The 12,467-nt window shown below is 44.5% G+C and overlaps 2 protein-coding genes across 7 annotated transcripts in view; one reads left to right on the forward strand and one right to left on the reverse strand.

The window, feature by feature from the left end:
- The first annotated feature begins 2,260 nt into the window (after positions 1-2,260).
- Positions 2,261-7,257, forward strand: znf276 (zinc finger protein 276). Of its 2 annotated transcripts, XM_031565360.2 has the most exons (12): positions 2,261-2,451; positions 2,593-2,865; positions 3,073-3,394; positions 3,534-3,574; positions 3,676-4,053; positions 4,206-4,287; positions 4,420-4,503; positions 4,618-4,716; positions 4,815-4,890; positions 5,077-5,194; positions 5,457-5,556; positions 5,836-7,257. In XM_031565360.2, exons 2-12 carry the CDS (start codon positions 2,610-2,612, stop codon positions 6,188-6,190), a joined length of 1,911 nt encoding a protein of 636 aa, XP_031421220.1. In that variant the 5' UTR covers positions 2,261-2,451; positions 2,593-2,609; the 3' UTR covers positions 6,191-7,257. The 2 variants fall into 2 exon arrangements, with proteins under 2 accessions (XP_031421220.1, XP_012694571.2); XM_012839117.2 differs by lacking the exon at positions 2,261-2,451 and having other exon boundaries at positions 2,458-2,865.
- The window catches only part of LOC105910342 (FA complementation group A), a 21,444-nt gene continuing 15,583 nt past the window's right edge, over positions 6,607-12,467 (reverse strand). For all 5 annotated transcript variants that reach the window (XM_031565357.2, XM_031565356.2, XM_031565355.2 and 2 more), the window contains 11 exons: positions 12,185-12,293; positions 11,976-12,035; positions 11,617-11,721; positions 11,110-11,225; positions 10,539-10,680; positions 10,259-10,321; positions 9,574-9,676; positions 8,932-9,007; positions 8,178-8,328; positions 7,301-7,399; positions 6,607-6,989 (listed from right to left, as the gene is read on the reverse strand). In XM_031565357.2, the coding sequence (XP_031421217.1) occupies positions 6,879-6,989; positions 7,301-7,399; positions 8,178-8,328; positions 8,932-9,007; positions 9,574-9,676; positions 10,259-10,321; positions 10,539-10,680; positions 11,110-11,225; positions 11,617-11,721; positions 11,976-12,035; positions 12,185-12,293 (1,135 nt within the window). In that variant the 3' untranslated portion in view covers positions 6,607-6,878. The remainder of the gene's footprint in view (positions 6,990-7,300; positions 7,400-8,177; positions 8,329-8,931; positions 9,008-9,573; positions 9,677-10,258; positions 10,322-10,538; positions 10,681-11,109; positions 11,226-11,616; positions 11,722-11,975; positions 12,036-12,184; positions 12,294-12,467) is intronic.

Raw genomic sequence — 12,467 nt, forward strand, 5'->3', positions numbered from 1 at the left:
TGATACAATTTTGTATGCCTCAGCGCCCTCTATAGATCAAGCAGTTTCAAACCTTCAACATGCTTTTGATTGTGTACAGGATTCCCTAAAGTCCCTCAAATTGATGCTGAATGAGTCTAAGACTAAATTCATGATTTTCTCCAATGGTAGAAATAATGTCCCCTCCACCCATAGGATATGCACCCGTTCTGGGACTAATATTGAGCAAGTTCCTTGCTATAAATACCTAGGTATCTGGCTAGATGATAGGCTGTCATTTAAATCACATGTTCTTGACCTAGCTAAGAAGGTTAAAATTAAACTGGGTGCTCTTTATAGAATAAGATCTTGTTTTACTTTTGAAAACCGAATGGAAATAGTGCAATCAACAATTTTGTCAGTTCTTGACTATGGTAACATTGTTTACATGTATGCTGCACCCTCTACCTTAAAACTCCTGGACTCTGTTTACCATAGTGCTATTCGCTTTGTTACAGGAGACGCTTTCAGGACCCACCACTGTAACTTATACAAGAATGTTGGTTGGTCCCCTCTAGCAGACAGGAGGGAAAAACACTGTCTTTTATTTGTTTATAAAGCCTTAGTGGGAAAACTGCCTAATTATCTCATGTCACTTTTAAAATTAAAATCCATCTGTCATAATACACGGTCACAGAGCCTCATCTCCCTTGAAATCCCCCTTACAAAAACTAATATAGGTAAAATAGCTTTTAAGTTCTTTGCTTCCCATAAATGGAACACTATTCAAGTGGAGTTGAAATTAACCAAGTATTTGTCTGTCAACCAATTTAAGAGCCTTTTAGATAATAAGGATGTGCCTCAATGTTGTTGTTTTGAATGATTCTCTGATTTAATTTTTTTACTTTATGTTATTTTATTTATTTATTTTTTATGCTTAATTTCTGAGTTGTTTGGTGTGTGTTTTTTTTTTAATGTATTTTGTCTGTTTCGTTTTGTTGTGGTTTGTTTATGTATTGTTCTTCTGTACTATGTTGCCTCAATCAGGGCATTGCTGCAAAAGAGCCCTGTGCTCAGTCAATTTCTCCCTGAATAAACAATGATGATGATGATGATGATATAGGATTGTCCTGCAGAAAAGTTCTGCAATGCATCTGAATGTTAAAAGGGGATTTTATAACCCTATTTTACCACCTTTTTAGGGTCCAAATTTTTACTAGGGACAAAAACTATCGAAATGGGTCCAGTCATTTTCTACAATGTATAGTTATTATAGCTAGGTCTATCTCTGCAGGGATCCTTTCAATGTTGTCAGTCTGGCATTATGAGTCTGTCAGTGGCGAAAACAATAGGTTTACTGTGACACTGATGCTTGTCCTATAGAATCACATTGTATAGCCGTTTTGCATTGTTATAGCGTTCAAACTCAATACTGGACCGATTTCGACCTTTTTAGTCCTTAGGAAAATGTCCCCCTCAAAAGATGGGAAAATAGGGACAAGGTTAAAAAATACCGGAGTTTTCCTTTAAATTCGGTTGACTGTCGTTGTGGTGTTTAGGTCACTGTTGTCCAGTAGCCTAATCGAGATGTGTAAAAGAGATGTGTTTATCTTAAATGGATGTCCCATGTCCTTTCTCTTTAAGCTGCACAGCATTTGAGTGAGGCCCAGAGCAAAAAATGTTACTGCATATTCCGTCATAAGTGAGAAACTTGCTGGACTTATTACATTTACATTTACATTTAGTCATTTAGCAGACGCTTTTGTCCAAAGCGACGTACAAGGGAGAGAACAGTTAAGCTAAGAGCAATAAAAAAGCATGGTGTAACAATAAATACTACTTTACATGAGAATTAGAAAAACAACAACCTAGAAAAGGAATGTAACTGCTGAAGTGCAAGTTAAGCGCTAGTCAGGTGCCAGTTAGGAGGGGAGGTGCTCTCTGAAGAGTTGGGTCTTCAAAAGCTTCTTGAAGGTAGAGAGGGACGCCCCTGCTCTGGTAGTACTAGGCAGTTCGTTCCACCAACTTATGACAGAAAATGCAGTAACAATTGTTTTAACCACTATCTTGATTGTGAGTGCTCAAGGTGTAAACGGTGTCTGAGGGTCCCGTAGGACCTCTGCTATTTTCTCTGGTGCAGACATAAGTTGTTATTAATAAAATTACAAACATTACGTGATCCAACACTGTTAACCTTAGCTGTCATTTGTTTTCCCGAATTGTATCTTCTTTGGAGCTTTACACAACTTGCAGTTCTTCTAAAGTCCGATGAGAGCGCTGTACCAAAGATAACAGGCAGTGTTTACTACTTCCGGGTCCTCGTGTTTATTTTCAGATAATTTATTTTCTTCTATATATTTGAAAACACAGTTGGAAGGCTAATATGGGAGTTACAGACCGTACACGGTTTGCAGTACCATTTGAAAACGCACAAATTGTGTTGTGAGCGCTTTCCATGTAAAACATTAAAAACGGACCGTCCGTTAATAGAAGGTGATATTTTTTATACTTTTTGGAAATTCGGATAGAGGTTAGCTGTCCATGTAATATTAGCTCAGGATAGTGGCTAACGTTTGTGCCAATCAATTTGGCACTGATTTTCTCAAACTGCACTGACTCGGCGTTTTATTACAGCGCTAGCAAACTAATTGATGATGAAGAGGACACAGAGGCGTACGCGTGCCTCCGAATCGTCGTCCCAGACAAGGCATAACCAAACTGGGGGAAGAAAGCGACCTGGACGACGAGGGAAACCTCAGAAATGTCAAACTTTCGAAACGGCATCCTCCTCAGCTAGTGAAAAGAGTTTTCAGGGGGACTTGGACGAAGAAAGCACGATCGCACAAGGATATGTCGCTGAAAACAGTACTCCGAATAAACACTCCAAGAAAGCAAAAATGCCAAAAGGTAAGGCCACCACACGTCCGGGATATCGGCTGTTTTAACAGTATATTGTTTATCGTATCGTAAGTCACAGCCTTCAGTTATGTGTAATGTGCTGCCTTTTGAGCGATTCCGCCCATATCTGTGATGGTTTCACCATTTGAATGCACTCACTGACTTGTTGCCATCTCATTTTACATCTGTCTACTCGTGTGACGATGTTCTGTTTAGGAAACGGTCGGCTTAGCAGTGCTTTTTGTCGGCTTTGTCATGGGAAATTTTCGAAGCGGAGACTACGACATGCCTTCGATAAGCAGCTTGAGGAGTCGATGGAGGTGGACGACTTCTTGGACCGAGAGAATCTTGAAGGGCCGCTGCTTTTCTGCACGGACTTTCAACGGCTCCTTGGTGTGCCGATGAATCGCGACCCGCGGTTGTCTTCATTCATTTGCAAGACCTGCCATGCACAGTTCTATAAGTGCCACCGCATCCTGGCCGATTTTCGTAGAAGGGTAAACCATATACCAACAAGCCACGAAGGCAACATGGAGGGGTAAGGACGATGGCCGCAATGGGTAGTAACGCAGGGGTCAGGGGAAGCACGATTTTATTGTTTTGGCCTTATACTATAAATAAAATGAATTGAATATCGTGATGCGTACATCAAATTCAAACCATTCGTTCTCTTACAGGGGTTCTGAAAGTGTGCCAGCTAAAGATGGATGCATATCAAGTAAGTTCATGACTTTTTCTTCACCTCACTTGTGTCCCCTCTGAATATCCAGTTGGCATACATAATTTGCACTCACCTGTTACTGTTACTTTTTCTCCTAGCAACCTCTATCACCTCCGACCCCAAATGTCTCCACAGTCTGGTGTCCTGGGCCCATCACCATGCTGAGGCCTGCCGGTCCTGTCCAAACCTGAAAGAGGTGCTAGAAGATCAATTCTGGGGCTCGGTAAAGGCAGTGTGGGGCTGCATAGATGGGCACAGCTACGTGATGGACACCAACTGCAGCCAAACGATGATGAACCCTGGTCACGTGACCGTGGAAGGCGAGCAGCCCAGCAGAGATGGCAGCCACGGGTCCAAGACTCCCCGGAAGCCCAGCAACGCCGCCACTGTCAACCGCACCGTCCAGCCAAGCCCAGCCACCACTCTGCAGACTCAGCACTCCAAACCGAGTGACATCTCATCACCCAGCACAGATGGTAAGTGGTACTGTAAGTTGAATACAATGTGAATGACTAGACTACAGACACTGTCGTTTACAATGTGCTAATAATTAAGTTGTGTGTTAGTGTGAAGCTCACTATTTGGATGGGATATATGTAAGTTAAGAGGTTTCCGTACCTGTCCTCAGGTCTTTTCCCTAGTGAGGGGATCCCCTCGCATGTAGCAGCTCAGCCTATGGAACAAACTGCAGATGGTGACCTCTCTGACAAGTGAGCTTACCTTCTCTTAACCCTTCATGGACTGGCAGACATAAATGACTCCTAACAGGTCATACACATCCCTGATGTGTGGACAGATTTGATCATAGTCATCAAGTGGTTCTTGCTGACCCTGACCTATAGGAACTTCTCCAGTGATGAGGAGTATGAGAACAGAAGGAAAGGTGCGTCGTCCGACGAGCAGGCAGATCCATACCCACCCAAACGGTAAGGGGGAAACACGGACCAAACTCATCCATACTGAGAATAATTGTTTTGATATTCATGTGTCCAGCACACCACATGATGCTGGATACATTCTCATTTGTTGCATCCTTGCAGGGCTGCACCAACTAAAAAACGGAGCAAGGCGGCGAAGCCTCCACCACAGCCTAAAGAACGAAAGAAGCCGGGGCCCAAGAAAAAGCCAAAGACTGAAAGGTGGCTACAGCACTCATGATTGAATTCACTGAGCAGAACCTCTCGAGGTTTTCTTGAAGTGGCTGTGTGTTATAACAGCTGATTATGTTCTTCCCCAGAGAGGAGCTACCCACCATCTACAAGTGTCCTTACCAAGGCTGCACAGCAGTGTACAGAGGTTCCGACGGCATGAAGGTTTCAAACAAGTGTATACTAATACTGTATTACCGCTGTATTATGTGCATCTATTGTATCCTAACAGATGTGATGGCTTGGAATTATTCTACGTAGTAAACTCTTAATTTTTATTATTGTTGTATGTTTAGTCCTTGCTAGTGAGGGTTCACATTATATGGTGTGTTTGGGGTACTTTGTGAACAGAAACATATAAAGGAGCATCACGAGGAGGTGAGGGAACGGCCTTGCCCCCATCCTGGCTGCAACAAAGTCTTCATGATCGACCGTTACCTGCAGAGGCACGTTAAACTCATTCACACAGGTAAGGGCGCATGGGATTAGTCTACGGCTCACAATGTCGCATTACAGTCTATTAAGAAAAAAACAGCCCTCAGAAAATCATGGTCATTACATGTCTTTATTTGGATTATAAATGATTTGGAGGATAAAGCAGTGATGACATCTTGTGGTTTTAGAATGCAGAAATAAATCTCTGAGACCCTAAATGGCAGACTGCTCCATAGTAGTAATGCATGTCTGAAGCTGGAGGCCAGCACTATAACTTCCCTATTGCCTTTACTCAGAGGAAAGGAACTACATCTGTGACCAGTGTGGACAGACCTTCAAGCAGAGGAAGCATCTATCAGTACACCAGATGCGCCACTCGGGAGCCAAGCCACTGCAGTAAGTTGAAGAGTGCAGAGAATGTTGCAGTAGAGGCAAAAAAAAAGTGTAAGCAGGGGTGTGGGTTAGTTTAAATAGCAAACTTTGGGCACATTTCTTTTTCCATTGTCAAAGGGTGTGTGTGTGTGTGTGTGTGTGTGTGTGTGTGTGTGTGTGTGTGTGTGTGTGTGTGTGTGTGTGTGTGTGTGTGTGTGTGTACACAACCACGTACTAGACAGACTGTCCCTTTGGCATCTGCTGTCTGTCCATCCAACCCCCCTTTCAATTTTCTCTTTACAGGTGTGAGGTTTGTGGGTTCCAGTGCCGCCAGAGGGCCTCCCTCAAGTACCACATGACCAAGCACAAGGCCGAGGCCGACCTGGACTTTGCCTGCACGCTGTGCGGCAAGCGTTTTGAAAAGGCCCACAACCTCAATGTCCACATGTCCATGGTGCACCCTCTCACGCAAAGCAGCAGTAACGATGCTCCTGCCCCAGGCCACCCATCAGACCTGGATAGGTCCAGGCAGTCGACCCGTAGCACTGAAACGCAACCCACACAAATCCAGGCCCTGGACCCTGGGTCTGCCTCACAGGACGCTCAGAGGACTACTCTAGCAAGCCCAGACATGAGCTACATGCTAGAGAATCTCTAATGAGTTTGGAAGACGTGTGTCTTCATTAGACGGACAAATATTACTTATAAGGACCAGAGTCAGGCGAAAACAATGATGGATGTCTTTATATATATATATATATGTTCATGAAGAGACTTGCAGTCCCTTGATGATTCATATGATTTGCTCCTGAACTGAATACTATATTCAGCACCAGACGCTGTGTAAGAAATTGCACTACTGATCACATATTACATGTTAGCGTGACTAAAACATTTCCCGCACTGTCAAACATGCCTGTTTTATGGAGTGAGATGTTCCTTTATAAAGCAGGACTTCTTCATGGGTGTGCTATTATGGGTTGTAAGCAGAAACCAGGTGTTTTTATTATGCGTAGGACACACGCACCAGGTGTGATTGAGACTGTTACATGGCAAGAAAGACGGATGGACTCCTTGCATTGGGATTGCTTTTTATACTTGGTCAAATAAATAAAAGCAGCAACATTCCAATGAACCTTAATGCAAAATACATAGAAAAAATATTATGTAACACATATTTTTTTTTAAACAGTTAACCTCTTATCATACATTCAGAAAGGAATTTCCCTCCCACACTAGAACCGTTATGCCTCTTGAAAAGTGTTCCATTGAGGTGTGATTCAGTGTGGCCATATTAACAGGTGTTTCTCAGTGAGCGTGGTCCCACATCCACCAGTGTTCTCTCTTCAGAAGAAGTCCAGCTCTTGACTGAAGGCGGGGCCGAGGTCTGGAGAGCTCAGCTGCATGGAGAGGGTGGCCGCCACCTCTGGGTCCAGCTCCCCACACAAGGTCTCCAGCTGGAGGGGAACACATGGAGGTCACCGCATTCAGTGTTGACAGTCAAATTCAACTGTACAATTGCAGACCGCTAAATTCTACAGGCAGCTACTTCAAAAGCACTTTGGACCAGCCTGTCTGAAAGAGGATGAGATGCCAAGTGTTGTGTGTTCTCCTCGAGAGACCCGTGACCGATGCCTTTGTACGGTGTTTGTGATTGACAGTGATGTACATGGTGAAATATGTGACGTTTGTAAAAAAAAAGAAATACACAACCCTGTGATCTGATGTTTCTGTGATTTTTGGACCAGCTGTTCTGGTGTGTGTATACCTCAGTTCTTTGGGTGTGTGAGAGGCAGCCTGGCGAGCTCAGGGAGATGACCTTTAGAAGCACCTGCTGAGCCCTGGCCAAAATCTGAGACACATCCACCTGAAAAGAGAAAAACGACATCCAAATTACACATGAACTTTCACTGCAATCTTTTGAAACTCATGTGCTGAGCACTTTTCTACGCATAAAACTACTTATTAAAAGATAGTTGCCGGGAAAACGTGCATAGCTCTACGCATGGCAAGTAGGCAAAATGGTCCATGTATCAATCATTGTATTCTCGCACACGTGTTGTTAATTGACTAAGCCTATAACTGAACTGTCAGCGTAGTTACCATGGCAATTATATGGAATGAGATCACCTGGTTGACAATCAAGGTATATGTTACAGCAGGAAGGCCGATATTAAAATTAGTTTTGCAGTACTGTCTGGTTACTGTCAGGAGTAATTGACTGTCTACTCAGGCACCTAGAGAGAATGATCAGTTTGATAAGGGAAACAGTGCGCTCATTTGCACGTGATTTTATGTTGATTTGACTAGATTTATGAAGAGAATGGTCGTATGTTGTGAGTATGTTGTATTTGTCACACAAAAAACTCCGTACACAAATTGTGGGGTTGTGCGAACACTTGGTCCTACGGCAAGTTGTACACAAAGATTGCTACATTTAGCCCATGGAGTTAGGTACTCGTGGGCACACAAAAAAATAAAAGAGAACTTTGGAGTCCATTTGCACATTACTGCAGAGTACAAATGATCACACCCCCAACATAAAATATTTGCACTATTGCCTGAAGCATACAACGTACTCGACAACATTTTGACCAGATAGTGACGTCACTGAGGTGAACACTGCACTCCGAGAATGGGGTTACCTGCTGGGGCGAGTTCTCTGGCTGGGGTCTTGGGGTTTGACCCTCCAGGAAGAGCTGTAGCAGGTTGCAGTAGCTCAGAGCAGCAGTGTAGAGAAACCCAGGAGCTCTTACTGCCCGGTTTAGTACCGCTGCATCCAGAGAGGGCACCAGGCTGGAGGAAACGGCACAGCAAATGTGTTAGCCCCTGAGCTAAGAGCTGGGGTTGGTACTGCAGATTAACAGCACAATGAGTAGACATGTTTGGGAGTAAAAGACCTACTGATTTATTTACTGGTTCATCTGAGGTGTGATAAGAGGATAAGAGGCTTGCACACTTTCTGAATGTTGCTTGTTATCCAATGTCTTTAGCTAGAGGTTTACTGATCAATAGTGGTCAGTGACTGAGGCATCTGAGGTTCTAAACAATACTTGTAAGATAGATGCACCTTGGTTTGTAACATTGTTGTCATATTCTGTCGCCCTTATAATCATTGTTAAAGATAAAACTATATAAAATGCACTGGTGTGCCCATGAGGATGCTGGATTTAAAGTGCTGATGATATGGATGCTGGATAAGGGGTCATGTGAGTTTAGAGCTACTAGTGAAATGGAGAAGAATGGGGAGGAAGTGGGATGTTTTGCAATGCCGGAGGCAGGTTCAAATCTCAGAATAAGGAAGTGTGGTGAGTGACAGCTGTCAATCATCCCTATGGGCTCGTCCCAAACTTTGTTTAGAAAAACATTATTAATATGGAAGAATATCTTGTCCCTCACCTGTAGAAGGCAAGGGGCATCAACCTGTTGTTCTCTTCAGTGCTTATAATGGTGACATGCTGGTACTGGCTTTGCTCTGCAGCACAGGGGGGAAAAAAGTAATTTCACATGAAGGGACCGGTATAGTTAATAAGAATATGCCATAGTCAATAATTCAATGTATCTTATACCTAGTTATAATTGTTACTTTTATTTGGATTTAACTAGCATGTAAACATTCCTGGGTGAAGGTATTTTTGGGTTGACCTGAGGAGTGAGGTGAGATAGGATTCGAGACAAAGAGCCCTGCACCCATGGATTATTTGAATAGACGGCAACACCCCTAAACTCAGCTTTTTAAGAGAAAATCCCTGAAGGAATAAGTCAGATGAGTCTGAGGTGAAGCTATGAGTGGACCTTCAGGCTTCGTCTCCCTTGGTGGCAGCCATTGTATAAGATTAAAACCTGGATCATGACTGACTAAAATCCAAGACTGGTCTCCAATATATGGTATAAATTATATCCTATTACACAGTGAAAATAGGCAACCCATAGACTTCAGGAAGCAAGTTATGTTTGAGTGTGGATAAGCAGTTACAAGTAGGTGCGTGTGCGTGTGCGCGTGCGCGTGCGCGTGCGCGTGCTTGTGTATACACATCTTACCAGTGGTTTGTGAGTGGAACAGTTGCAGCCAGTCTGCAGAGTCTACCACCAGCAGCAGGATGTCACAGCAGTGCTGCTGAGCCTGCACCACACTCTCTGCTCCCTGCCAACAGCCAGGGACACAGGTGACACACCAAACTAAACAATCTGGGTTGGGAACCAACAAGGACCTCCCAATCCAATGAATTACATGGCAAATTGGCAAGACACAGCGATATGTAATGTCAATATGTGTATGTCAATATCAATATGCAGAAAGCTTAGCAGGAATCACGCTTCAAACACATGCATACATCCTTAGCAGCACGCACAAATGTATCAGTTAACACATCAGACCTTCCTAAACCACTACACATGCTGAACAGAACATTCTTATCTTTACAAGAAATTCCCTCAATCTCCTCAAACACACACACACACACACACACACACACACACACACACACACACACACACACACACACACACACACACACACACACACACACACACACACACACACACAATCTACAGATGCCTGTGCAGACATTCATTTTGCACTCTCACATTTATAGGGAAATAATTGAGTGTACCACACATAATCTGAAATGCTGTAGTGATTCTCCTCAGTGTAGGCACTGAACGTAAGACTTCCTATCCCTTTTGCAGTTCCGATTACTTGTAATAATAAATGGTGCAAATGTACCTGAGGATTGAGATAAGCAGTCAGGAGGTCAGTAATGCAGAAGAACAACAGCAACACCAGCAGCTGAAAAAACAATACATACATATACATATAATATTAAGAGACTTAACAAGAGCTGGAGCAGACCTAAGTGCAGGTCAACAACAGTGGTATTGTCTTCCCCTTTGTGGCGCTGAACAATAATAAGCGCACGGGAGCGAGACTAAAGACAGCAACCACTCTTTCTCCCTAAACTTCAACCCTCTCTGAGCCAGAGGCACATTAGGGGCCTACTCCTCACCGGCCGGTGGTGGTGGGGGTTCTGCTGCTGCAGCTGGGCCAGCTTCTCGGGGCCGCCGGTCCACTGCTGGTGCAGACAGGCAGCCAGGAGCACCGCAGGAGCAGACGGGACGGCGGCCACACCGGCGTCCACGCTCACACACCTGCAATGCATACACATCACCAGGCCCCTTTACGTTATGTGAACAACAGGTAGCAAATATAGGCTGTGCCAAGGGTAGATAATGTATGTATTTGTGTCTTGTTTGTGTGTGACTGTTTGTGCCTGAGTGCGGTGAGTGTACCTGGGCGTGTTCACCTGTGCAGGTTGATGGGAGGTCAGTATAAGTGTAAGTGTTACATCAACATGTTAGAGTGTGCATGGGAGTGTAGGTCAGAGAGGGTATCTAATCATTTTGGATTGTGATGACAGGATAGTAATATATCTGTGTGTGTGTGTGTGTGTGTGTGTGTGTGTGCGCCCAATGTGGGCAGTGTCTTGAATAACATAGCTGGCCTGGGAACAATATTCTGTTACTCTGTTGGCATTTTATTCAGCATTTGTCAATCCAAATCAAATAACCAAAAGTGACCTGCAGGCCCAGGAGTGGCAGTCAGCCAGCAGCTGCAGCTTCTCCGGCAGAGCATCTCCATCACTCAGACGCCTCCACTGAGAACCCAGCACAGGTGAGAGACGTGCCCACCAGTGCTGTGAATCACACATACACATACCAATTAACACACACACACACACACACACACACACACACACACACAGACACACACACACAGACAGACACACACAGACAGACACAGCCACACACACACACACAGCCACACAGCCACACACACACAGCCACACACAGCCACACACACACACACACACACACACACACACAGTATTTGCTTGCTCAGCAGAACAACCCAAACAGTTAGTATCAATGAGAACATTAATCTGTATGTGAGGCAAGTTACAGTGGTGAGGATGGCAGTTAGTAAGGGTGACAGAAGTAATGTAACTTATATTTAGTGCCAGTAATGAGGGAAGCAGTATCTTATGATCAGTGGCAGCGATGAAGTGACTCAGATGAAGTGTTTACCCCAGCAGAGGCCAGCAGCAGAGGGCAGTGTTGGCCTATCTGAGACATGGCTCTGTTGATGGCAGCAGCCGGACGCTCACAGCACACACTGGCACCAACAATCCCCTGCAACACACACACACACACACACACACACACACACACACACACACACACACACACACACACACACACACACACACACACACACACACACACACACACACACACACACACACACACACACACACACACACACACACACACACACACACACACACACACACACACACACACACACACAGCATTATGGAGAGCCACATACACCACCACCCTTATCTCCATCTCCAAGTCTGCATCTCCTAATACGCTGTACTAACCCTAAGGAAGTGAGCAGTAAGGTGGTAGGGAAGGACTCCTGCTGGACTACACACCTTTCTCTGCCAGACACAAAAAGATCATTTATTAGCATTGGAGTCATAAAACTGTAGCACAGGAAGATAACATTGTAGCTAACCAAGTTGACCCGTCCGTCCCTCAGCGCACCCCCCCCCTCTAACTCACCTCTCTCTGCCCTCTCTCTCCTCACCTGATACTGGTTCACATGCTCTAGGAGAGGCTGACAGTCCAGAGTCCTCCTGACCCCCTCACTTCTTCTCACCGCGATGAGACTTACAGCTGGCAGGGTCAGGATCACTCTGTAACACACACACACACAAATACATTACACACACACACACACACACACACACACACACACACACACACACACACACACACAAATACATTACACACAAACAACCACACACAAGTAGTGCACACACACACACACACACACACACACACACACAAAGTGATGTCAGATGTCCACA

Source organism: Clupea harengus, chromosome 3, assembly GCF_900700415.2.
Source record: "Clupea harengus chromosome 3, Ch_v2.0.2, whole genome shotgun sequence".
Classification (NCBI taxonomy): domain Eukaryota; kingdom Metazoa; phylum Chordata; class Actinopteri; order Clupeiformes; family Clupeidae; genus Clupea; species Clupea harengus.